General features: G+C 40.2%; 1 protein-coding gene across 3 annotated transcripts; it reads right to left on the bottom strand.

Moving 5' to 3' along the window:
* Nucleotides 1-1,353: 1,353 nt before the first annotated feature.
* Nucleotides 1,354-22,744, bottom strand: LOC111648062 (serine/threonine-protein kinase Nek6-like). Of its 3 annotated transcripts, none has more exons than XM_023397817.2 (10): nt 22,459-22,744; nt 10,979-11,076; nt 8,243-8,383; nt 6,861-6,923; nt 6,577-6,687; nt 6,256-6,364; nt 5,803-5,910; nt 5,564-5,658; nt 4,082-4,195; nt 1,354-3,481 (listed from the first exon to the last, which is right to left on the bottom strand). In XM_023397817.2, the coding sequence occupies exons 2-10, from the start codon at nt 11,054-11,056 to the stop codon at nt 3,371-3,373; spliced, it is 930 nt and encodes a 309-aa protein (XP_023253585.1). In that variant the 5' UTR covers nt 11,057-11,076; nt 22,459-22,744; the 3' UTR covers nt 1,354-3,370. The 3 variants fall into 3 exon arrangements, with proteins under 3 accessions (XP_023253585.1, XP_023253584.1, XP_087027809.1); XM_023397816.2 differs by having other exon boundaries at nt 10,979-11,079; XM_087171683.1 differs by lacking the exon at nt 22,459-22,744 and adding an exon at nt 17,859-17,904 and having other exon boundaries at nt 10,979-11,079.
* Nucleotides 22,745-26,228: the final 3,484 nt, after the last annotated feature.

The following is a 26,228-nucleotide window of genomic DNA, read 5'->3' on the forward strand; positions in this document are numbered from 1 at the left end:
TTCATGTTTTGTTCTTTTGTCTTTAAATTGTTGAACCACAAATAAAACAGGTGTCAGTTTTAACAGGACCACGAGTTCAAAGCTGCTGGTTTTGTAAGTGTGTTTCAGCTGAGGCCTGGACGATAATCAAGTTCAACATACCCGGGAGAACTTTTAGTTAACTGAAGCTAACATTGACCGGACTGGATAACCTGTACTGCCAAGCAAGTTATCAACTGGTTCGGTTAATACTGTGTTTACCTGTCCAGGTATGAGCGCGTTCACATGAAAGAGGCGGAGTTGTTAATTATAACCAACGTCAGAACCATGAATAAAATTCTTATATGAAAAGAAACACTGAGACCTGAAGGGACTTAAACTCATTCAGGACAAAAATGCATCAGATGGTGTTAATATCTTCAGGCCTGTACGTGTAACTGTAACATGTTTCACTTATTACATGTGAATATTGTTCACTGTGCAGCAGGTTGAGTCTTTGAAAATGAAAAGTCAAATTCTATTTTCATTTTCAAATTGTTAGAGAATTACAGTTTGACTTACTGTGACATTGTTTACATGTGCAGGAAATCAGGTGACATTATTTATATTGCATTTTTGATTTTCAAATTGAATTAATGTGAAATTGTCCACTGAAAATTAACAGCTTTCCCATTTTCATTTTAAGAAGATGAATGAGCAAATTTTTATTATTTTCATTATATCCATTTTCATTTTTACGACAGAGTATTAGAGCCACACTGAGGAAAAAAGAAATCTGAAATTTTGAGAATAAAGTTGTAATATTATGAGAATTAAAAATTTCAAGAGAAATTTTTTTTTAGGAATATTACATCAACCAGTCAAACAGGTGACAGTCAGTGTCAGCTGCTGTTTGTCTAACTATAGAATAAACTCAGTTTCTTCACAATATTTTCAATGTCCTAATGATGATGATGATGAGCTAAAAGATGAAGTTTCTCCTTATTAGTGGAACCTCTGCTAAAGTAGAAAAGGTTTAATTCATTAGTGACAATGTTGAAGTGACTGACTGACTTTGCATGTTTCGACACGTGAACAAGGTTTATTTTGCACAGGTGATTTAGTGTTCTGAGATCTGCATTAAGAGTTGTGAGAAAGATGTTTCTGATGAGTGAATTGCATCAAAGAGATTGAGAAAAACTGTGAAAACAAGATCTGTCCAAAAACTGAAGCAGCAGAGGTTCAGATCCCGACCCGATAATTTCTTTACAAATATATTTACAGGGGAGAGAACAACCAATGGTCAGCGCTTCCTGTGTGAGTGTAGTACAACACTATGACTGAGATCTTCAGAATTACAGGAAAGAAATCCACAAAAAACAAATCAACTCAAACTGGATATCATGAGTGTAGGATTTATTACAGGGCTTTTATTTTGTCAAGGGTTTGTGTCATCAAACAGGAAGCTAAGATCAAACCACTGATTGGCTTGTATTGTAAGAGTTGGGTTGCACTGGATTTGGTCGTGTTGGAACTTTGTTGACTTCATTGTTTTATCCCCTTTAGTGTCTGGATGAAAAATGAAAACTGAAAAACCTCGGAGCAGTCTGTCCTCTCTGCAGAGCTCCGGTCTTAACAACAACACCTGTCAATTAGTGGCTTATATTCACTTTCATTTTCTTTTAGCATAGAATCATTTGCATCAAATCTTATTTGAAAGCAGTTTGCTGAAGTTTGACTGAAATTCTTTTTAATCTTCTTCTTGGTCTTGACTTAAACATTTTTGTCAACTGATCTTATAAAGACAGAAAAACTAAAACGTCCAGAGTTTAAATTGAAAACGGACTAAAAAGGATGAAGTTGACTAAATATGACTGAACCTCACGGAGAGTTTTGATCTCGGGTCTAGGACTAACACTAAATCTAAAACAGATGACAACATGAACACTAGTTTACTCAGTTGAGATAGTTGTCATTGACAACTGAGCAAACTTCATCTGCTAATGGAGATCATGACATGTCTCACACAGAAATGTAATATATGATATATACTGTATGTCCCTATATATATATATATATATATCAAGATTGACGTGGCTATATATGACACTCCCAAGCGGATATATTATTATCACATATAAACATCCTCTGGATAGAAGATATAAGTTTATAACATACAGTATATGAAATACCCATAGTAAAATTTGCATATGTACATATATTAAATTATCTATGATGATTTTTTATATGGTATCACATTTTGTGACCATATATGTTAACAATGTACAGTATTTTTATTTTTATTTTTTATTATTTAAAATATGCAGGTTTATTAAAACAACATACATATAAAAATTCTCTAAACACATTTCTTATTAATTTCTCAAACATGTCGATCTCTCCATTCAGGGACAGTGGTCTCAGACTTTTGGACCCTACTGTATATAATATGAACATATACTGACAGACTTTGGGATGGATATATATCTATGTAACATATGCCTGAAATATAAGCATACAGACATAAACATGCATACACATAATTGTATGGGCTAAACATATATGTCAATATATGAATAGTTTTATATATAGCTTTTACATACATGTTTTTATTAAATATGTGCATTTATTTCATATATGGAAAAGCATATATTACATTTATGTATGGGGTGGTTGTAAGCTGTGGAAAATGCTAAAAGCTGGAGAAAAAGCTGGAGCTCACGCCGTCAAGCAGAGCAAACAGGCGCTGAGCTGTATAATGAGAAAATGAAAAGATGCTCTTTAGATACTGGGCCTAGAAAAGTTCACCCACCACCGACACACTGACATAAATGTACAGTATCATGTGAAGCTGACTCACCTGCATCACACCAGACTGATGTAAACATATAGACAGAGCAGTCTCTCTCAGAGGCATGTGACTATTTGCTAATAAGTATTTACTAATTGTCCCTTTAGACCCCTAAATTATAAAACAACGTATGATATGATTACAATGATAAATGATAGATGAGTAATATTCAAATCTCCCAGCTCCACTGCGTACTTCACCTGAAACACAGAGCGTGAACATGGAATGCAACCCCAGTGGAGTGATGGAGGAAAAGCCTGTGTGGTGGAGGTGAGATGCAGCTCTCTGTCCTCAGCTGAAGAACAGGCCATCAGTGCAGTCACCCCTTTAAACCAACCAGAGTGGTGTCATAAACTTCCCTCCAGTGCTGCACCACTAACGCATCTCTTCACGTCCTCCATGACAGTAGACCGTCCACCGGTGCGAGTCTTTTCACCGTTTCCTCCTGTCGGGACGAGGGTAACAAACACTGTTCTGCCAGACCGGGCGGAGCTTTACGTCCGCTGGTTTCAGGTCCTCACACTGAGCAGAGAAGAGGCCCGCTCGGAGCACGGGTGGCGCTCAGGTGCTGGAAGTCCACATGTGGATCTGTTTGGCGATCTGCAGCACGAAGACGATGTCCGGCCGCTGGTCTGGGTCCGGGTTGATGCACATGCTCACCAGGTTCCGCAGCTTTTAAGAGAGGCTGGATTAGTTTACGAGGCTGATGTCAACAAATCCTTTGAAGAGATCAAACCAACAATGTGTTCCCTCCTCTACCCTACACTATCTCTGGCACAAACACATTGAACCTTGAAGTAAAAAAAAACTAAGTGCAAGGAGTGCTGCTTGGGTGTGGAAAAAATGCCATATGACTGCCTGGACCTATCATGTTACAACTTCTCTGTCCTTATAAATGGAAGAGCCCAAAGGTGGCCATTTTATACTTGCCCTGACGAAGGCCTTAAGGCTGAAACATCTAGGCATGTTTTTATTGGCTTTTTAATTCACCACCCTCTTGAGTGCCTCAGATTTAGCCAAGAATCCACATTAAACCTTTGTTTTTACAGGTTCAGTCATTTCCTACAACAGCTGCTCACTCCAGGTTTTATCAAACGTTAGTCCAGAGGAGGAAATGCTACATTAGTTGGGGAATATTTTTGCTGGCGGATTAATCCACTCTTGCTGCTCTAGTGATTGTTTTTTTGAGTCATATAGGAACAAAAATTTAAACTAGATAGATAGATAGATAGATAGATAGATAAATAGATAGATAGATAGATAGATAGATACCTTCTCAGAGTAGTGGTCGGGGGGGAGGGGAGGGTAGTCACACCGCTCGATCTTCTGGCAGAGAGAGAGGAGGTTCATCTTGTCCCCATAAAATGGACTCTGCAGAGCCGCCATCTGAAGGAAGAGGAAGACGGACGGAGGGGAAGAAGAACTGATGTGGGTGCAAGACAATGAACACTGGAAACAAAAATGTTTACGAAGCTCAACTAGCACCACCTTTCCCCAGGGCCCTGATAACAATGTTCTTGACTAACATCCAAGAGATTAAGGGCTTAATTAGCCAGAAAAAAAATGTTTTTCTACGTCGTTGGTGCTGCGGCCTACAGTCAGTCTGACCACTGATTGGTTCAACACGATACAGACTAAGACAGCAGTTCCTTTTCCAACTCATTGCTCACTAAAAATGTTGGCAACCCACATCTGAACCCACAACGATATGGAGGCCGACATTCTCCGAGCTCTTTTTATTTTGATCATAATCATTAGACATTCAGGACTGAACTGCGAGTAGGAAAAATGTAGGAATCTTCTGTTTGAATATTCTTGGTTCATTTCAAATTGTTTTGGTGAATTTTCCATCAACGTTCATGTCAGTACAGCTGCTGTAGAGACTAACATGGATTATATCAGATCTGTTGCAATGATCAAACAATGGTTTGGTTCAAATGTGGTGTTAATGGTAGTGTAGTAGTGTTATACAGCCAATCATCCAGCTCAGCTGTTGTCAATCTGTATTTCTTAGAAGAGGAGATCAGTCGTTGTTCAGCTGACTCACTGCGGACAGACGTCTCTACTAAAAACACAAATCACTCTCACACATTTCACCGTACACCTCTGCAGAGGTAACCCTGCCGTCTCAGGGGTCTCTGGGCGCTGAGCTTCTTTCCTCACAGTGTGAGGAGGTTAAAATTATAATCTGTAACTTTTCCACGTTAAAATCTCTAAACAACTGGACCTGTGTTCTATATGTTGTTGAGTTGTGTTCTTACATCATCCCAAATGTTTCCATCGATTCTCAAACCAGAGGAATCTGTGATTTTAATCATGGTAACGTTTCATTGGTCGCCTGTCAGTGACATCACATCCTCTATGATCATGTGTCAGTGTGTTTGTCTGACAGAAGCTCAACATTGACTTTTATCTAGTTTTAAGCCACACACACTTTTTACACCTTGGTGGTTTTCAGCTCTATATTTGAAGCAGATGAAGGATTTTAGTCGTCAGACGTCTGGATCTGAAGTTATCAGAGAAACAAGCTGAGGAAATGTTAGACAGCTCAGCTCCCAGCTGCTGGAGACGTCCTGTCCTGTGCGTCGCTGAAGAGCGTCGGTGAAGTCAAACTGTTTTATTCAGTGTTTTTAACAGTTAGAATCACCGGGTCTGTTTGATTTCCTGAACCACTCACACTGAAGGAATCCAAACCGGGAGGAGTTTACGGTAATGGTGGTGAAGACAACAACTCCCACAAAGTGTGTGACTCACCTCGTACAGGAGACATCCCAGGGACCAGATGTCTGATTTAAAATTGTATCCGTTCTCATGGATCCTCTCCGGTGACATGTAGTAAGGAGTCCCCACTGAGACAGAGAGAAGTCCATATAAACCCTGACTGAGCACTCTAACACATGACCTGACATAAGACCTATGAGATTATATCTGCTGTCACACTGTGTGTGTTCATGTATGTGTGTTGTGTGAGTACATGTGTACACGTGCTTTACCTAAGGAATGAGCTGCAGTGGTTTTAGAGCTGAAGAAGCGGCCTAACCCCAGGTCACCCAGCTTCACCTCCCCTGTGGCTGTTATGAACACGTTGGCTGGTTTAATATCTGGTTCACACACACACACACACACACACACACACACACACACACACACACACACACACACACACACACAGATATACACAAATTTAAACCAGGGAATATCCACACCTTTAACATCCATCATGCTGTATTTGTAGAAAAAGATGAGGATGTTTCTCTATAATGACACATGTTGAATTTTGACTGCAGAATAAACAACAGTAAAACAAGAACGAGGTTGAGAGAGGGGATAAAAATAGTGATGCAGTGAAAAGAGCGGGAGGATGAGTGACAGGATTAAATACTGTAGAAACCAATCAGGAAACATGGAGGTACACGGTGTAAATGAATCTGTGAGTAGCTGTTTACCTCGGTGCATCACTCTGCGTGAATGCATGTGCTCCACAGCACTGCACAGCTGCACGAAATACTTCCATATGGTCCGCTCTGGGATGAGCCGCTGCTTCTTCTTGAAGTACTGAACACACAGAGGGTGGAAGTGTTAGTTAGTCGAGGGGATTGCATTCTGGAGAGAATCCCTGGCTAATACTGGGATTTCAATTTATTTTTCTGTTCAATTCCTAATGTTTACGCACTAGTGATCAACTCATCTGACTATCTTCATCCCTGCATGTAACACCTGCTGAGTTTTGGTCACTTGTCTTCATGTAGTTTGAGGTGTTGTCTGACCTTTATCATCTGGGACAGATCTCCAGCGTCCGCCAGCTCCAGAACAATGTTGAGCTCATTGTCTTCGATGAAGGAGTCGAGGTATTTGATCACATTGGGGTGATTCAGCTGCTGCAGTGGATAAACAGGAGAGACACAACAGCTGTGACCATCAAGAAGCACAGCTGAAAGTGACGGTGTCCACAAATGCATCAAATCATCCGCACCGATGGACACGTTTCGAATAAGCGTTTAAATGTGACCCTCTGCTTTTGTGTTTGTTCTCATATATTTTATAGATTTACCTTCAGCAGGTCGATCTCTTTGATGCAGTCCTGCCGAGCCTTGGCATCCATCATTTCAAAGATCTGCGGCGACAAAGGTAAATAAATATGAATAAATATGATTTTTTTCTTCCATCTAGCTTTATGTATCTATATGTTTGAAAAACTAATATACAAGCTGATAAACCACATTCACGTCAGATGTTATCAGAGTTTTCAAGCTTTCAGTGTCCACTGGGAGAACCGAGACTTTACTGATGAGCACAGAGGAAGAGGAAGTATGGAAAAGCATTACTGCCGCTGCAGTGGAAAAGATAGATGTTGTAGTTCATCATAATGAGAGACTCAGTCATGATGACGTTCTATAATGCTGCATGTGATGTCGTTGTGTAGGTTTTGTGTTTTGTGCTGCTATGTCTATACACACTGTTTCTCATAAAGTTGGAATAAAATATTTTTTACGTCTTTCCATGAAATGATTGTGACAATGTGATTTATTCTTGACAGATAAAGTGTATATCTTCTCAAAACCTTAGTAGTCAATCTCTTCCAAAGTGATTACTGATGCATTTAAATAGGAATAAACAGAGGATTGTGTCTGAAAACAAAATTATTCCAACTTTATGTGTGTACTACTGTATGTGAGACTGAACTTCATTGTTTTTTGAAAAGCAGTCGGCCAGCATGATTTTCAGCATGTATCTTATTTTCCATTAGTAATGACAGAAAGCTAGCTGGTGTGCACAACTTCATGATGATAGGCCTACCTCAAAATACTGATAAAGTTTCTTATCATTTTGTGTCATTAGTTCTCATTGGCTGCTGAGCAGTAGGATTAAACCATTTCTGTATACAGGGGGATTTCATGCCACTATTTAACATGCTAAAGATCCAATTATTTCTTTGTCCTGTTCTTCCTTTTTTGTGTAGTTTCGGTTATATTACCAATATTAACAACAGCAGTTGTAGGCTGCTCCTTCAATGTTGGTTTAGGATACAGACAATTGTAATGAGTATCTGGATTTCTTTTTTTTTTTTTTTTTGTATTTTAATTTAATTTAGGTCTGTGACCAGCAGGGGGCGTATTAGACTAAATCTTAATCCTGATGAAAAGGTCAAATAAGGACAGATTGACAAGAAGATTTCAAGTAGGTGCTGAGGTGTATGGACGGCTGAAACTGCTAAAATCCAAAATAAATAAATCACTCAAGAAATAGATTAAATAAATTAACATGCCTTTAAGTGCACCAAAATAAATATTAAAATTAATACAGGCATTAATTAAGTAATAAAATATGACAATCTAGATGGAACCACAGGCCCTGTGTTGGTAATAACAGCATCTGTATCAATGTATCAGAATAAGGTGTAGACCTGAGGCAGTATCAGACACTGTAACGTACCTGGACTTTCTTGAGTGCAACCAGCTGTCGCTCCAGCAGGTAGGTGGCTTTATAGACCTCACTGAACTGGCCCCGACCAATCTTCTTCTCAATGCGGAAGTTTGCCAGAGTGCAGCAGTACTTACAGCTGGGCATGTTTTTCTGTGCAACAAAACACCAAGTTAAAGTGTCATTATTACACAGCCAAACACTGCTCCTCTCCTGACACATACTCCAAGACTTGTCCCAGTTCAGGAGCTCAGCACGACGCAGTGCTGGGGGCACTGAGGGGAAAAAAGGAATCTGAAATTATGAGAATAAAGTTGTAATATTAGGAAACTTTGAAACATAAAATTTTGAGAGAAGAAAACAGAATTTTTAGGAATATTACATCATCAATCAAAGAGGTGAAAGAACAGTCAGTGTCAGTCTGAGCTGCTTCTGGCAGCTGCTGTTTGTCTGTCTGACAATAGAATCAACTCTAAACTAAACTTTCTTCACTATCTTTTCAATGTCCTGATGCTGATGCTGATGCTGATGCTGATGCTGATGATGATGATGATGATGATGCTGATGCTGATGCTGGTGATGATGCTGATGATGATGATGATGATGATGCTGATGCTGGTGCTGGTGATGGCGATGATGATGATGATGATGATGATGATGATGATGATGCTGATGCTGATGATGATGATGGTGATGGTGATGATGATGATGATGATGATGCTGATGATGGTGCTGATGATGGTGATGGTGATGGTGATGGTGATGGTGGTGATGGTGATGGTGATGGTGATGATGATGATGATGATGATGATGATGCTAAAGTAGAACTTCACAGGACGTTCCTCATTTTAAAGCTTCTGATATTTCCCCTCTGAAACAACATGGAATCTAAAATTACGACTTTATTCTTGTAATATTATGATTTTATTCTCGAAATTTCCTTTTTTTCCTCAGTGTGGCTCCTAATACTCCGTTGTAGATTTTTACTCTGATAAAACCTACATGAAAACTATAAATGTGTAATTACAAGTTATTTTAATTATCATTTTAAAATAGTTCCTAGTCGTAGCTAGGCGACAGGAGCAGCACTTTGCCAAAATCCTCCATAGACCAGACCGGTTCGGCCTTTCTGGTCTACGACACCAACAAAGGGCCACACCCTCATAGACCACGTCCTCCGAAGGATGCGGCCCCTGAATTGGGACACAGCTCAAGTCTGACTGGCTCTTATGGCCTCATAAAGCTTTGGGGCTTCAGACATTTGGCGGTCTGAAAAAAATTATAGAAGCCACTAAAACCTGGAACGAGGCTGACTGTGGAGAAAAAAGTCCAGAAGCCTGCATGTTGTTGTTGTTGTGCAATGTTCATGTTTCATTACATCGAAGATGCCTTATTACATCCTTTTTAAATGGATGTAGCCTTGACCCGGAGGAGAAGTCATCAGGTGGTGTCCAACCTTCATGGAGTGTTTGGACCCTGACCACAACACTCTTCAGTTGGCGGGTCTGCAGCGGTGGCCAAGTCACTGCCCCTGTCCTCCAGGCTTCCAGCTAGTGTCCTCTCTCTTATGCCAGAGCCAACAAGAGGCTCTTTCCGCCACTTCCCCGAGCCTTCAGGCAGCTGTTTTCCTCTCGTGGTCCCTCACTCCTACTTTTGTCAGCAGATTCCATACGGATTGGATGGGAACAGCGACATCCCACCTCCACTGTGAACAACCATGTCGTCCACCCTCTTTCCCGACAATCGGACCGGTTGTTGGTACTTGGTCTTCTTTCTTTCTGCCGCTTCTTCACAGCCCTCTTCCCACAGAACAGTTTTTCCCTTCTGAGGACCAGATAGTGACATCTGGTCTCAGGGCTGTGGACAGAACCGCTTCCAGAAAGTGAAGTTTTCTGCCTAAGTCGACTCTCATCTCCCACCCCTGGCTGCTCTGCAACAGGTTTTGTTTGGCCTTGCGGTGGGCGACTTCTCTCTGCCCCTCTTTGATAAAGGTGAAGGTGCAGTGGTTTTGTTTTGGCTGGATGCTTCTTCCTCCTTTCCTGCTCTAGGATGTCTGCTAGCAGCACCCTGTCATGACGCCATCTGTACCTCCCCTGGGCCAAAGCAATTTTTGCACCCTGACAAGATGTGTGCAAGGTGTGCAATATGTTGCAGTAAAATAATTAATAAATGACGTGTCTAAAACTCATTTAAAAGATTTAAAATATGAATGTACTTATCTTTGTTGAGACCCAGTGTGATGTGTACTTCTGATTGTGTCTTTCTAGTGTATATCTCCATATTACTCAATTATTTATCCCACTAATGAGCCTGTGACGTAGTTGAGCTGCAAAACCTTTAAACTGTCAACCTGTATGAAGCACCAGTGACTTCTGAAGCTTCACGTCTCAGTCTAACAGTGTCTACCAGCGCCTCCAAAGCTCAATGATAAAGTTAAATTATATCTCGCTGTGGTTGTGGTTATATGATGAATTATGTGCCAGACTACTTCTTGGCCGGGAGCAGTGACTTCCTGGGGTCTCTGCTAGTTGCCATGGTGAGGACAAGATTTCAGGAAGTGACTGCAACCAGGCCAAGGAGTAGTCTGACCACCTGAGAAACCACAACTTGTCATTTTTTTAACTTCAGAGTTCAATTAGATGGAATGTGTTATTGTGTCTTTAGTGAGATTTTGAAGTTACATTTTTAGAACATGCTTTTTTCTCTATTATAATTACTGTTTAATAACACACAGGTGAGACGTCCTACCTGATCCTCCTGACCAGTTATCTTGTACAGATTGTTGTGGTTGTCTAAGTTGGGCTGGTTGTTGTTCTGTGCTTCCATGGTGGCATCACACCCGCCCACTGCTGCAACAAGGAAGATGATGATTATTCATTATTCATTTATTCAGCACATTTCCAGACATACAGCAACTTTTTTTTTTACAGAGCATTAAAGAACAAAGTTTCAACTCCAGTGATGAGAGGCGGGTGAGAGATGAGAAGCATGTGGGTTCACTTAATACATCATCAGTGTCACTTGCTTTCTTGCTTCTTTAACTCTCATAAAGCCTATGCACATGGACAGTGTGTGTGTATGTGTGTGTAGGATTATGCATGTGCTGATATTTGCAAATTATAATTCCTCACTGAGACCACACACGCTGGTCGTTATTTTATGTTCTCATCACTGACAGAGTGAGATCAACCAGAAAATCAGGAAATGATTTAATCAACTTGGTAACACTGAACTGATCATAACAACACTCCTTAATACCAGGACAGCGCAGATCAATAGCAGGTGAACTGCACACACACCCTCCCACGCTGCAGAACTGTTCACATGTGTTAAAGACTTACATCTGGATCTAGATCTGGGCCAAAACAGACCCCTTTTCTGGGATTCATTCACTTTTGATTTATTATATAAGGCAAAAATTGTGAAACAAAAGTCACAATGGACAATCCATGCTGCCTCAGTCAAATCAAGAATACATGGGAACAAGATCTGGGGACAGACCTGAGCTATGGGACCATATTCTAGACCTGGTCCATTCTCCTTCCATATGTGCCCATCACAGTCCCATCCAATTTAAAATCCTACACAGAATCCACTATACAAATGCCAGACTGGCAAAAATACATTCTAATGTTAGTGATATCTGTAATGTGGTCATTGTTCCTGACTCTTTATCTTAAATTTTTGGCAGAGAAAAAAATACATGTGGCATTTTGTTCTGTTGGATTTGCTTTTCTTCTGTACATAAATAACTTTTTCTTTTTTTTTTTTAAAGAGTCACGATAGCTTCATGCCTGTATGTCCACATGAAGCTGGTTAAATTAGTAAGATAATCTCCGCTCTTCGTCTACATTAAAACATGTTCATTTCCCCAGAGCAGCCTTACCAGTGTGTAAATCTGAAATACTGACTTGGTGTTTCACTGGTGGACATTGACTTATTTAGACGTGGGGAGGCTACTTTATGTTTTCGTTGCACTTTTGCTCTGTGCAGTTACCTATCCATCCACCCATCCAGCTGCTGCCTTATTACTTCATCTGTCTGCACTCTTGATCATGTATTTTGCATGTTTGCAAAAAGCTTGTTGTAAAAAGCAAGTGCGCATGGAAAAGAAAGAAATTTGCATTCCCCAGGACAAAAGAGTCACGATGACTGAGTCATAGTCATATAAATAAAAGATGTTGCCACTGAGTCTCATCAGATTTTTGCTTTCACTTGTGCATGTTGCTGCAGCTTTGCAAGTTTATGAACAAGAGTCCACAGTCATGTCAGCTGCTCTGTGAGGCTTAGGCACAGCAGTGCTTTGAGTTAAAGGCTAATGTCAGCATGCTAACATGCTAACATGACGCAGTAGTCATTATTATCATGTTCATTATGGCCCTGTTCAGACCGGGTATTAACATTCATCTCGGATGATTTGATCACAAGTTCTAAGCTCTAAGTTCCTCAGTTCACACCTGATCTGATCTCGCTTTCCCACTTTATATTCAAATAAACAGGTATGTGTCCTTGTTTTTAACCAAACCAAAGAACCAAAGATCCAAAAAGACAGACGGGTCTGTTGTCAATGTGCTTGTGTGTGCTTGTGTGTGTGTGTGTGTGTGTGTGTGTGTGTGTGTGTCTGTGTGTGTGTGCGTGTGTGTGTGTGTGTGTGTCTGTGTGTGTGTGAGACAGAGAGAGAGAGAGAGAGAGAGAGAGAGGGAGAGGGAGAGAGAGAGTGGGGCACAGAGGGCCTGAGTGAATCATTGCTCCGCTGACAGCTCTACAGTGAAATCAGGTTTTATCCATTTGAAATAGTCAAATATTTTGGGTTCATTATAAACTGTGTAGGGACTAATCAGACTGTGTCAGAGGATGTCAGATCCACGCTGCTAGCATAGCGAAAATCCATGGCTACAGTGATTTGGTAACCAGTAGAAATGAATGGAATATCACACAACATATGAACAACACTCTTTTTGCAATCTTTCAGATATGTTACTTAATTATATGTGTATGAGAACAGGTGAGAAAGTGTTTTCAAAAAGGATTCTGGCAAAAACATCAGTTCCATTGGCTGGACCTGTGCTGATAGGTTTGTGTTGAACCAAGGAACTGGAACCCTGAATCACCACGTGGTCATGGTTGCATGCCTCTGCCAGCAAGCCAAGTAGCAGGAAATGGTCACAATCTCCCCTTCCTGGCTGTCGCCGGTGTGGAGGCATAATAATATTTCTGTGCTCTGCCTTAAGAGTATGAGAGGAAAACTAAATCTAATCGCCACATGGTTCAAATGACTTATTCCTAAGCATAGGGACCAACTTTCTATCAAATTTCATTGAATTCTGTTGAGTAACTGCTGATTAGTGGCAGCATTGGCTATACCTGGAAACATAAAATACAATCATATAATTATATTGCAAAAAAGTACAGCAAGTACACAGCAAAGTACAAAGTACATACCGTAAACAGAGTACAAAGAAAATGACATGATAATAGCTTTAAGCCACCTCAGTCACAACTACATACACTGTGAGCTAACTGCTAATCCACAGACACAAGCGAGGACTCATCACTCTCTCTGACAGTGGAGCTGAAGCTCGCTGGGTGCCTGCTGGTGACTCATCATGAAGGAGACTTTGCTCTGGTTTTAACTGGAAATGCGAAGTCCATTTCCAAACAAATGGCCGCCACATCATCTGTGTCTTCCCCTTCTGACTGGCTGAGTCATCCGAGCGCGACCTTTGTCTCCTGCTTTATTCAAATAAGGTCAGATTTTGAAAGCAGCATTCATACGTTCTGAAGACTCGACCTCTGGAGTTACCACTGCCAAGTGCTGAAGTATTAATGACTTGTTTTACTGCAAATAGCTGCTGAGATATCTCAGCTGGGTCGTGCTGAAACTTGCTCCCTGTACCAAAGCATTACGAGCATTATTCTTCAACACCCCCCGCCGCCCATCTCTGATGAGTCAGGTTTAAGTATTTAGCTAATACTTGAAACCAGAGTGTAGAGTGTGCATGTGCTAACTTGAGCCCACCTTAACCTCCTCAGCGCCACTAACCATTAAAATGTTAGCAATGCCAACTGGGCCTCATGCCACCACTTGGGTTACACACAGGAACAGATCTGTGCTGCATACATATGTCAGGCTGCTGTTAATTGTGGTAATGAGGACTATGCTGTTGTTGGCATTCAAGACTAGGAAATCTCTCAACGTAGGTCTGCCTGACCGTGCAGCATGTCGACAGTGCGCTGCCTGCCAGCTCTATGGTTTTCCATAGAGTGTGTGGAGGATTCCCGCTGAGAAAAACACTCACACCCCAAAAACTTACTGTGAACAAATGCCTTAGATTTGTTCTCTGGCTCTTAAACAATGTTTCGGCCAGGAAATTGTACAATACATTTTAAAACATGGCTCTGTTTCAATCTCTCCCTGTGAACATAAACCAGCCGGAGCAAGAGCAGGGAAGGATTAACAGGGGGGGGGGGGGGATAAGCAACAGAGACTACGTATGTGTGGCTGTGGAGGCAGGAGGATGGCTTTGTTAATGACACGTGGAGATATTACTCAATATGCCCTCGGATACTTTGGAAGGCAGCACCACAAGCTATGACAAAACACATTCCCAAGAATCCAGACTTTACTTCTTCATGTCACACTGTGATCATGCAGAGCAGGCTGACTGCTTCTGTGTTTCTCTTGGACATTTACCGAAACTGACGACTCAACTGAGACTCAACAACCTGCTGGAAATGAAGAATGAAACTGAATTTGAATAATCAGTTTTGGGTTTCACTCCTGGCATCTGGTACACATGCTTGGTACACAGAGTCTTTAGATACAGTCTCATGGACTCCTGACTCCACCTGACCCTTGCTCATCACTGTACTTTCTACTAGCACATTGAATGGTCTTCTTCAACCTCCATCCCATTGATGCATTGACGAATTTCCATCCTCTTTTTTTTTTCTTAGGAACTATGGAAACTCAGGAACTGAACTAGGGAATTTTCATTCACACATTGAATTTGAATGTTCACCACAAGTGAAAAATTTAAGATTAAACCAATTAGAAAGATTGACTAGATTAAAGGTGTTTTCACACCTAAAGTTGCTTTCCTCTGGTCTGATTCAGTTGAAGAGTTTTACAAACTTGCAGGTTCCTTTTGTTTATACACAGAGAAAAATTCAGAAGAACCAAGATCCATCATTACAAACAAATTAAGAACGTTCACTCCCCTGAATGGTCAGATTGTCTAGAGCTGGAAAGTAAACACAGGAAGAAGGTTCCAGGAGCCGTCTGGCTCAAATCTGAGGTCACCTGCTAGTGGGGTCGGAATGAGTTCAGAACTCTGTCACACCAACAACGAACCGCTCCAGAGTTCCTTTGGGACCAGACCCAGACCACCTCCTCCAACCCCGAATGTGATAACTGTTTTTACACCTGCCTAAATGAGTCGTACCAAGGGGGAAAAGGAACCAGGGTTTGGTTTAAAAGACTAAGAGGCGCAGGTGTGAAAACACCCTGAAACTATTCCGTCTGTCCGTTTGTCTGTCCAAATTCTGAATAATACCAGGATAAAATAGAGACTTAAGCCAGAGTGTAAGAGGTGCTTTCCAAAGATGCTGCTCATGTTAGTTCATTTCTGTTTACCCTGACCTGAGACACTAAGTCAAGTTGAACCCACACAGCTGTTTCCTCTTCCTCTGTCACGGTGAAAAACAGTTCTGTGCTTCTTAAGAATGTTGCAGAAATTTCCAAAGAATTGGTACAAGGGAGATTGTTGACATGATAAACGGTCAGATGGAAAAAAACGTCTAATATTCTTATCTCTGTGACTGAGAGTGTGAAGATGTTTGTGCATGTGGGTGTTAATGCTGTGATAGATGGTACCCAGGGTGGACCCTGCTTCCTGCCCAGAGCATGCTCAGACAGACATCAGCCCGCAGTAGGAGACGGTTAGTGATCCGTCCACTGCAGGTACGGAGATAAAACATTCCAGTCAGAGGAACAGAGGTTTTACTGGGACTCTGTCAGTGTCTTGTCCTCTCCCCACTCAGCCAGCCATACTTATAAACTTCATTATTTAATAGAAAATCATCACTAAATGTAACTGCACAATGTTAAAATAAACAGGCTACTGTTACAGGAGTGTGAGCACAGACAGTGAAAGTTCATCTCTGATTTTATTATGTCTCCGCACCGGCGACAGCCTGAGCTGTGGGGGACATTATCTTCCTCAACAGCTAGTTAGCCAATATAATAACACTCTTCTTCTGTTCTGAGCAGCGAAGAAGAAGTGATTTCAGTGTGGTTTCAGTGGTTTCATGTGTGAAACTGTAAAGTTTATTAATAAGTTACGTGGTATTGGATTGGTACACACTCGCTGATACCAGATATAGTATTTTAGGCAGAATCAGAGGCATTTGCAATACAAGTATCAGTATCGGAAACAACTCTAATAACGATAGATTGGTAAAATCAAATAGCCAATTAATCAGCTGATATACTGAGGTTGGATTTGGTTGATTACATCAATGTAATATGTTGTATTTACATTGGGTGATATAGTGTTCATTAATGTTCATGCATGTTCCCAGGGTAAGCAGGATCCTTAAGTGGGTGATTTCATGTCATGAATGGATCGATGGTGGCTGGATTATTTGGAAGACGGAATGTCAAAGTGGTGATAAAATAACAGTTAAATAGTTTATTTTCCTCCCTGTCTGTCTATATTGTATCATGGACAAACTGCTGATAGTGTTGCATTATATTCCAGAGATACAGTTGTGGGGAGAAATTAAACTGAAAACAGATCAGACACAAGGTGAATGTCACTTGTCAGCCTTGATGTAACGTTTATCCCTGCACTCTACTGTAAATTTTATAATTATACCTCCTTGCTGGCGTCAGCCAGAGCTGGAGGCATATTGTTTTCAGGTTGTCCATCCGTCCGTCCATCCGTCCCAGTCTTGTGGATATCTCAGTAATGACTTGACAGAACTTCTTTAAATTTGGTACAAACCTTCACCTGGACTCAAGGACGAGCTGAATAGATTTTGGTGGCTAAAGGTCAACTCTTAGTAATCCCTTCAAATTTGGCACAAATGTCCACTGGGACTCAAGGATGGAATGATTAGATTTTGGTGGTCAAAGGTCAAAGGTCAGTGAGACTTTTTAGCCATAACTCAAGACTTCACACAGCAATTATGACAAGGATTTCAAATAAATTGTTAATATTTTATATGAGGAATGTTACCTGAAACTAGTCTGAGTGGAGGAGGGATACAACCACAAGGTGGTGACTCCAGTGTTTAACTTTAACTTTTAACTAAAAATTAGATGTATTTGAAAATGGCCATGCAACAATGCAACACACAATGGAAGTGAAGCCGAGTCAGGGGAAGAGAACAGAAGTCATGGGTGGAGCAGAGATGTAGTGACTGGACTCTTGAGCTCATTTAACAACATTCATCTGCTAAAGCAAACACTATGTTTCTGCCTCACTGTGAGCACAGAGGAGACACAAAGTAAGTATGCAAATAGATCAGATGGTAAATGAAGCGCTGAGGCCAAACGAGGGCAGACTGCACAAAGCCCTGCAGCAGTGTGCACACAGAGGACCTCTGGGAATGAATGACTCACCACTCCTCTACTCGCTGAGTGACAGACGGACTGAGAATGTCCTGTCGTGCTCCAGGTAACTGTCTCTGCTGGAAGCTGGGTTAAACAAATAGAAACATACAACTCTTCTCTTTACTGTGAGAAATGTCAGAGTTTTCACTGCATATCAAAGTCTAAGGCAAAACCAGCTACAGTGTGCATCCTCTCAACCACCGCAGTGACAGACCTAAAACCTCTGACACTCATGGGCAAACAAATTACTCCGTCTTTGTCAAAACCTACATTATCCACAATGCAACTTGACCGCTGATAGTTTGGTTTAAGATTTGGGTTTGTTACTATGCCAGTAGTCTTTAAAGTAGCCTGGAGCCTCAATCAGAGATGTGGAGTGGGCTACAGACGTCTGGTGAGCATACTTCCACTTGGACTCTACTCCCACATGGTTGTTTGGCTCTGCTTGCCCATCTGAATTTAACATTGGGCCAAGAGAATAATATTTTACTCAAATTATAGCAGATTTCTTTATGGAATAGCAGTAAGATTAACACCATGATCATACTATGTTACAGCACTTCATTTGATCTACTCCTGGTCTGCTCTGGTTTCCTCCTCTTTTCCTCTTTGCTCACTCTCAGCTCCACTCATCTATCCCTGGAAATGTCCTCCATTCAAAGAGGAAAATACACATAAAACAAAAAGGTGTTGTGGTTTTTAATCAAAAACTAAAGATGTAAGAAGATTCTCTTCTTAGCTCCTCTCCTCTCTTAGCCCTCTTCCTCTTCACTTGCTTCCTCCACAGGTTTTCACATCTCATTTCCTGTTCTCTCCCTCATTATTTTTCTCACTTTCTCTTTCACTCCTCCCCTCTGCTCCTCACTCCTCAAATCTACACTTCCACCTTCACGTCTGTCCTCATTTCCTCTCCTCCTGACTCCTCACCAAATATTTTTCTCATCCCCTCTCTTTTCTTACTCCCCACGCCATCTCATCCTGCTTGATCTCCTGCTCCACAGGTTTTCTCCTGTTCTTTCCTCTTTGCTCTGTCAGTCATTTTGACCTATAGATGGTGGTATATCACCAGTAACAGAGCTGCATTGATTTGCAGGTTCACTCAGACAGATTGACGAGGAATGACACAAAGCCTAAGTTACTGTATATGACAAACAGGGGTCATGTGACAACATCTGGGGCTGGAGCCCCATAATCCACCTCCTGCTCTGCTGTTGTCTACATATGAGTTAGCATAATACTGCAACCTTAAAAAAAAGTAGTTTTATGCACATAAATCACTTGAACTGTTCCTTTCATTTATGCATCCAGCCTCATGCTTTACAAGCTTGTCTTTTAGGAGTATAGAGTCTCTCCTCTAGTGCAATATACTGAAACACAACTAAGTTCCTTGTTCTCGATACCAAAATATCTCATCTGTTAGTCATCACTTGGTCTGTCAGCTTCCTTTCAGACGCTTTCTGATCAGTTTTATCTTTCAACATCCCAACAGGCTCTTTACTGAATGATTCATGTCAGGGCTTCGTTAATCTTTTTTGGAAAGTTGTGTAACTGACTTGACATTTTCTTCCTTTCTGCACAGGAAATGATCAGAACTATTGATCATCTGACACAAAATTTTGGCTGTAATTATTTTAATGCAATTTGACCTTGTTTTAAACCCAAATTATCAACAGTGAATTAAGTAAAAATAATAAAACAAATTAACTTGACTGCAGAGAGCTGTGGTTATTTGTGAAAATAAAAATAATAAATGTCTTGAACATAGATTTCAGAAGTTCTTCCCTTAGTGAATACTCTACAACACCTCATACTTTTACATCAGCTCACATAAGTCAAAGTATCTAAACACAAGTACAAATACAACTAGACCTGCAGGCAGGTTATTACCAGGGTCAAAGCCCACCGCACAATTCACCTGCAAAGTTTCATGCAGATGGCATGCAGAGCCTAAGAGTAGCCTAATTTGCACCAAGATTCAGTGTAGCATAGAAAGCTAATGAGCCAAGTTTCATGTTAATAAATGTGATAATTGCCAAGATATGCATTTTTTCAGTGTGCAAAGTTCCATGCAGATCAGACTCACAGCCTAAGAACCCTATAGCATCTAATCAACAGGTTTTTTTGTCCAATAACAGATTAATCATTTGGTGCATTAAATGCCACAAAACATGGAAGAATTTCTGTCACTGTTTCCTAAAGCCCAGTGTGATGTGATAAAAATCAATATCAAATAAGAATAGCAAGAAAACCTCACAGATGACAAGCTAGAGTGTTGGCCATTTAGCAATTAATTGGTTATCTAGCATATATCTAACTCTAGCATTTAGTATTAGTGACACATCGCGTGAACTGTGTGGCTAGGTTACCTGAAAACACTGGTAGCTACACGCACAAAGCACCAGCATTTGTAGCTAGCTAGCTACCTCAAGTTAACTTTCATAAAACAGCAGCAGCCAGTGCACATAACACTAGATACTCTACTACATGCTGCTGTAGCATTACTGTATCAGCCTTACTCTTATAACAGCAGCTAAAGCACTGTAGCTGGCAAGATAACACTAACAAAGTTAGCTGACTATTTACTACCTCCGAAATGCAAAAAAAAGGGGGCAATTTCAGTGCCATAAAATTATTAAATAAACTAATAATCTAGACTAAAAGAGGCAGACTAAATTGATATTTAATATATATATTATTTATTTGATATTAATTTTTATATAAACAGAATTTTCACAAACATTTTTCCAAAATGTTTAGCTTGTTTACTGTAAATAACTTTGTTTACCTTAAATTTCTTTTGTTCAAAGAATGACTGACAGTGGAAAAACAAACTTGTCAGTGCCCTCTGGTGGCTAAACTATGAAACTGCAACACTGTTGCTAAATTAACTCAAGCATATCTTTTATATCTGTGCTGCAATTTGTTGTTACTTATAAATATCATATCATATCATATAAGAACTGCTAAATGGATTAGGCAGCCAGTGTAGCCTGCAAGTTAAAGTTGGCATCCTTTCAGTCTGAAACACATTCTTTCTAAAAATGTACAAATAGAGAGATCACACAAAACTGCCTCCTACTGAGCAGAGAGTGGGCTGTTAATCTTCCAAATAAATCAGTAGAAAGGGTCGTACTGGAACACAACACCAGACATTTAAATGGAACTAAAATAGAAACATATATTTATCTCCCTTCATTAGAGATATTTTAAATCTTGAATTTAAAACATTAAAAATAGATGTTTTACAGCTTTTTAATAATTCATAGGAACCACCCTGCTCAATGGAAACTAAACCAACTCATAAAAATGACTTACGAGACATATGTAAGTGTCAGAATAACAATCTGTGGGTTAAAACCTGTTTCCAAAATCTAATGTCCATAAAACATGCAAAAATGCAAACCTAAAATGGCCAAACTGGTACAGAATGACAGTAGAGCAGAATTAATAATACTCAGTGAGGATGTGTGAGCGCATGGCTTCCTGCTGGGTGGATACTAACCAGCCCTCCCAGTCAAACAGGACACTGTCACTCCCTGTCACAGCTGACACGTGACTAATTTTAGCCAGTTATTTGACCTTGGATGCCCAGGCATCCTCATAACCACCAGCAACCACCCCTGCGACACCACCCCACACTGCAGCCAGCGTCCTCCCCCCTAACTCCCTGCTGCTACCGTTTCATGTAATGTATGTAATGTTCATTTATACCCATAAAACCCCTCACCAGACATGAGGCTCTGCTTTCACACTGCCTGAAACATGTCTACATGTTGTTTTCCTCAATGGAGGGGCATATGCAATAAGCTATCACTGATTTTACATTTTTTATACCATAAACCATATTCAACACCTTCTTCACTAACTTAAGAATGTAGAAGGTGACCATGGTGCATTGCAATGTAATTAAATGTTAGTCAAAATTTGTTTTATCCTAAAATATAAAAAATTGACACTTTGAGGAAAAATAACCCAGAGACTGCAGAAGTTGGCAATGTGTTGCAGTGGTTTCCTGTTATGAAAGAATAGCCTGCACAGATGAAATGAATATCTCAATATAATAGCTCTTTTATGTTTAGATAAACACACTCACCAGCTGGTCTGAGGCAGCCGAATGATACATTGACTTGGAGCTGGACACATGCAAATTTAAATGTGACAAAATTAACTAGAATTAAATTTTAGTCTTAATGTTATGCTGTTTTGTTAAACTTCTGAATTAGATTTGTGTCCTGTCCTGATACAGCACAGACTACATACAGCTCTTGTTTAAAACTGAGAAAAAAAAAAAAACATGTTTAAAGCAGTTAGCAGGAATCAATACAGCCTCGTTTCCGTCCAGGGCAGCGGGTAAATATCATTTCCATATGGTCCCGGAGCAGCAGGCTAACGCTGCTCCTAGCTAGGTATGTACAAAGTGGCTCGTGCAGCCTTCCCCGAGAGAGTAAACAGACTGAGCCCTGCTCGGTGAGGCGGTTTACTGCGATACAAACACACATTAATAAATATCAACAAAGATGGCTGGTGCATAAACTGGACCTTAACAACCTCTAAAGGCGTCACCGATGAGCTGGAGACAGTTGTTTACAGTGAGAGCTGCGTGTCTTACCTGAAGAGGGGTCACAAACGTCCTGCTTATTTGAAATCTTTGAACAGTTTCCACGAGTTACAGTTACAGTGATCCTCCGTGTTGTTGTGCAACTCCGCACACCGACAGACAGACCCCCTCCCTCGAGTCTCTCTCTCTCGCTCTCTCTCTCTCTCTCTCTCTCGCTGTGTGTGGGTGTGTGTGTGTGTGTGTGTGTGTGTGTGCTGCGCTGCCACGCAGGCTGCTCAACAGAGTTTGCAGAGACAACTTAATGAATGAGTGGAGGGAGACTTCAAAGTGTAAACCCTCCGCATAGTGCGGTGAGGCTGAGGCAAGTGTTTGTTGGAAAGTAGGTCAAACGTCATCTCCCTCTCTCCTCCATAGACAGCCCCCTGCACGTGGGATGGGGCCATTGTTCATGATGTATGATGTGAGAGTTTTTATGCACGTGACACAGAGTATAAGAAACAGCACAATTCAGTGAATCGGGGCCGCAGCCAAAATTTCAAAAGCGGTCAAGTGGTCAAATTTAGTGCGGTCATAAGAACCACCAACACGCCCACCTCAATAAATATATAGGCTAGGTGTGAAAACTCTGCAAAAGGTTATATTGATCAGGATATTTTAACCCGTTAAAATTTATTCAAAAGTCTTTTTTCTAATATTTTTTATTCTTCTGTTATATAAAAGCTGTTTTCTAACAGTGTTTTCTACTGTGTGCTGGTGCACGCCACGGTCTCCTCTGCTCTGTCTTAATCACAGGTATGGCTGATCTTTATAATGCCCTCATGCATTTATGAATTTATATGTAGAGCTTTCTATGTGTGTATGGGGTTGTTGCTTCTTTTGCGACATGCTCCCTTGTTACTTGATGCATGATTGATGTTTGGAAATCAATCAATACACCTCAAATGTAAATATGAAAACTTTGACCATTTCATTAGTTTTTATTAGCTCTGTACATGACAAACGTTTAAGTGATCGGATCTTCATGTGCTTAAAATGCATATAAATATCAACCAGATCATGTGAACGACGGATATTTTATTTATTATCACTTGGAGAATAAAAGTAGAAGACAGTTGTTCCGGTGCACTCCGGCAGCACTACACTACAGGAATAAGTTATGTTAGTAAAAGTCATTAGCCATTAGTCATTTACTGTATGTTTTTCTTTGTTTTTCCTGACATGAAATTGTCACTATTTACACAAATACTATATCCTAATTCTTGGGCCGCATCTTCCGGCGGATACAGTCTATGTCTTTGTGGCCATCGTTATCTTGGCCCTGAGAGCTCAACACTATAACTTAAGCAAACGTGTTACAAATATGCACAAGACAAGCAAATACAGAAATACGCTATAAACAGCACAAACAACATTGCAAGTGCTCACAGGGGACACAAAGAAAGTGATGAACTTGGCTGGGACACACTTCTTGTTCAACACATTGAACTTGAAAACAACCGTGTCCCAGCCAAGTCCAACACTTTTGTGTACCCCCTCGGAAAAACCTTGTCTGAGCTACTTGCAGTGTGTTCTTGTATTTGGTAGTGTCTGTGAGCGCATGTGTTGCCAAACTGATGAAGATGTTTCCTGAAGTTGTTTGTGTTGTGTCTGTATGAACGTGTCTTCTCAGGGCCACTGTTCTTCGTAGACTGGGATTTTACGCTTTGCATCACCAGCTGTGCCGTTGCGTTACAAAGCGCCCCGCCTGTCGCCTAGCAACCTTGACAACACTTTTTTTTTTTTAACTTGAAGTTTCAAGGCCCTTAGTTTTTTTTAACAGTTATATCATTAGCTGTTGATCATTTGAAAGTGTAATCCTAAGGCTCTCTGTCATTGTTGTTTGCTGCCATATTATTTTCATTACCGGAACGCAATGAATCTTGGGATAGGTTGGGCCATGAAAAATCTGTCCGTTGGAAGGACACATTTCTTTCTTCATTAAAGGAGACTTTGAAATAGGACAGTCTAGTCGCGCCACTGTTACGCAATCAGTCTTCAACTACTGTACCTCTGAATGATGCAGCCCCTGAATTGGGACACAGGGTATTTCAGTGTGGTTGGCTGTTGTCATAATTGTGTAAAAGTGATGTCACCAAGTACTGACACACCCCGAAGCAGCCTTTACAAGCTACACCATTAAAATGCTGCATACACATTCATGTAAAATACATGAATGCATCAGTCAATAATGTTATTTCTGTTGATGCCATTATTATTGTGACAAACTGTCATCATCAACAGGCCTGCACAGACCTCCTATGCAGAGAATATTGTTTTAATATTTACATTAAAAAATAAGACCTTTACATAATAAGGTGTCCCCTAATGATCAAATAACATAACCACAGGACCACTGCTTAGTCATTATTCTCACGAAAACCTCAAGGCAATAAATCCGGCCCATAGTTGGACCACATGCTTGTTTTCTTCTGGCCTACTACACGCCCAGTTCCATCCCATAGACAAATGTAATATTTTTACATATACTGAATTTCCAAATATGAAATATATGTACATAAAAACAATATTTGAAAAATTTGAACAATTTCATATATTGACATACATATCTATCATATGCAAATATGCATGTTTATGTATGTATGCTTATATTGTAGACATATATTAATATATATGCATCCCAAAGCCTTTGAATATATCTTGATATTCTATACAGTAGGGTCTAAAATTCTGAATGAGAAGATAGACATGTTTAAAATTGATGAAAAATGAATAATAAAAACATATATAAACATATAGATTTTTGTTTTTATGTTGTTAATAAACTTGCATACATTAACTATATATTATTGGCATATATGCTTGCAGCATGTTATACCATATAAAAATTCATCATAGATATATGTAATATATGTACATATAAAAATTTTATCATGGTTATTTCATTATAAGTTATAAACTTATATCTTTGTACATCCAGAGGATGTATGTGATAATAATAAAGTTAACATATATGGCGACGTCACTCTTGCTATAGGTACATACTGTATATGTCATATATTACATTTCTGTATGGGATGGCCTGAATCTGTCCATATACAGTATGATTGTCTGATGCTGCTTCCACATCTGGATCAATTCAGTCACACACCCAGAGAAAAACCTGAAGCTGTCAGACAACACCAAAACAGCTGGAAACTGCCCAGATGTGGAAGTGCCAGGGCCAGACTTGGGTGGAGGAACCATGCATGTTGGGCCAGAAATTTCTTTTTGCTATCAGAGAGGCAGGTTCAAGGACTCTTATTTTGAAAGGGTCTGTGCTTCTGTGTTTGGCAGCATAAATTGCATAAAGGTTTTGTAAAACAGAGCTAATAATTCCCTCTTACCATGTTTAGACTTTTATTTTGAATGTTAATCAAAATCGTGAAGATGGTGTTTGTGTGTTTCTGTCAATATATATATGTCTGTCTGTATATATATATATATATATATATATATATATATATGTATATATATATATATGTCCGTGTGTGTGTGTGTAGAGCTTCCCAAAAGAACCTCAAATAAGTTCTTATTACCTGGTGGTACCTTGGTGTAAGTACATTTTTGGTTATTAATCACCCATAAAACCTCAATTAACCGCTACTGGGGTAAGTAACGGGTAAGTAACGGCAGGCATGAATCTTATCACGCGACCCACTCGTCAGCAGCACACGTATCATGGGAGCTGTAGTTTCTCTCGCTGTGTTACTCCGTATTACAAACTCACCCGTCCTCTACAATGGAACTACAAGTCCCAGAGATCTGCGCGAGGCAGAGCGTGA

This window comes from Seriola lalandi, unplaced genomic scaffold (genome assembly GCF_002814215.2).
Source record: "Seriola lalandi dorsalis isolate HSWRI2012SDOR001 ecotype SW California unplaced genomic scaffold, Sedor1 jcf7180002054939, whole genome shotgun sequence".
NCBI lineage: Eukaryota > Metazoa > Chordata > Actinopteri > Carangiformes > Carangidae > Seriola > Seriola lalandi.

Bases quoted from the DNA above. Each gene is read 5' to 3' on its own strand.
- LOC111648062 (XM_023397817.2), bottom strand. From the start codon at position 11,056: ATGGAAGCACAGAACAACAACCAGCCCAACTTAGACAACCACAACAAT. The intron at 5,911-6,255 runs GTAAACAGCTAC...TGTGTGAACCAG, and splicing joins ACGCAGAGTGATGCACCGAG to ATATTAAACCAGCCAACGTG. The intron at 4,196-5,563 runs GTGAGTCACACA...CTCTTCCTTCAG, and splicing joins TGGGATGTCTCCTGTACGAG to ATGGCGGCTCTGCAGAGTCC.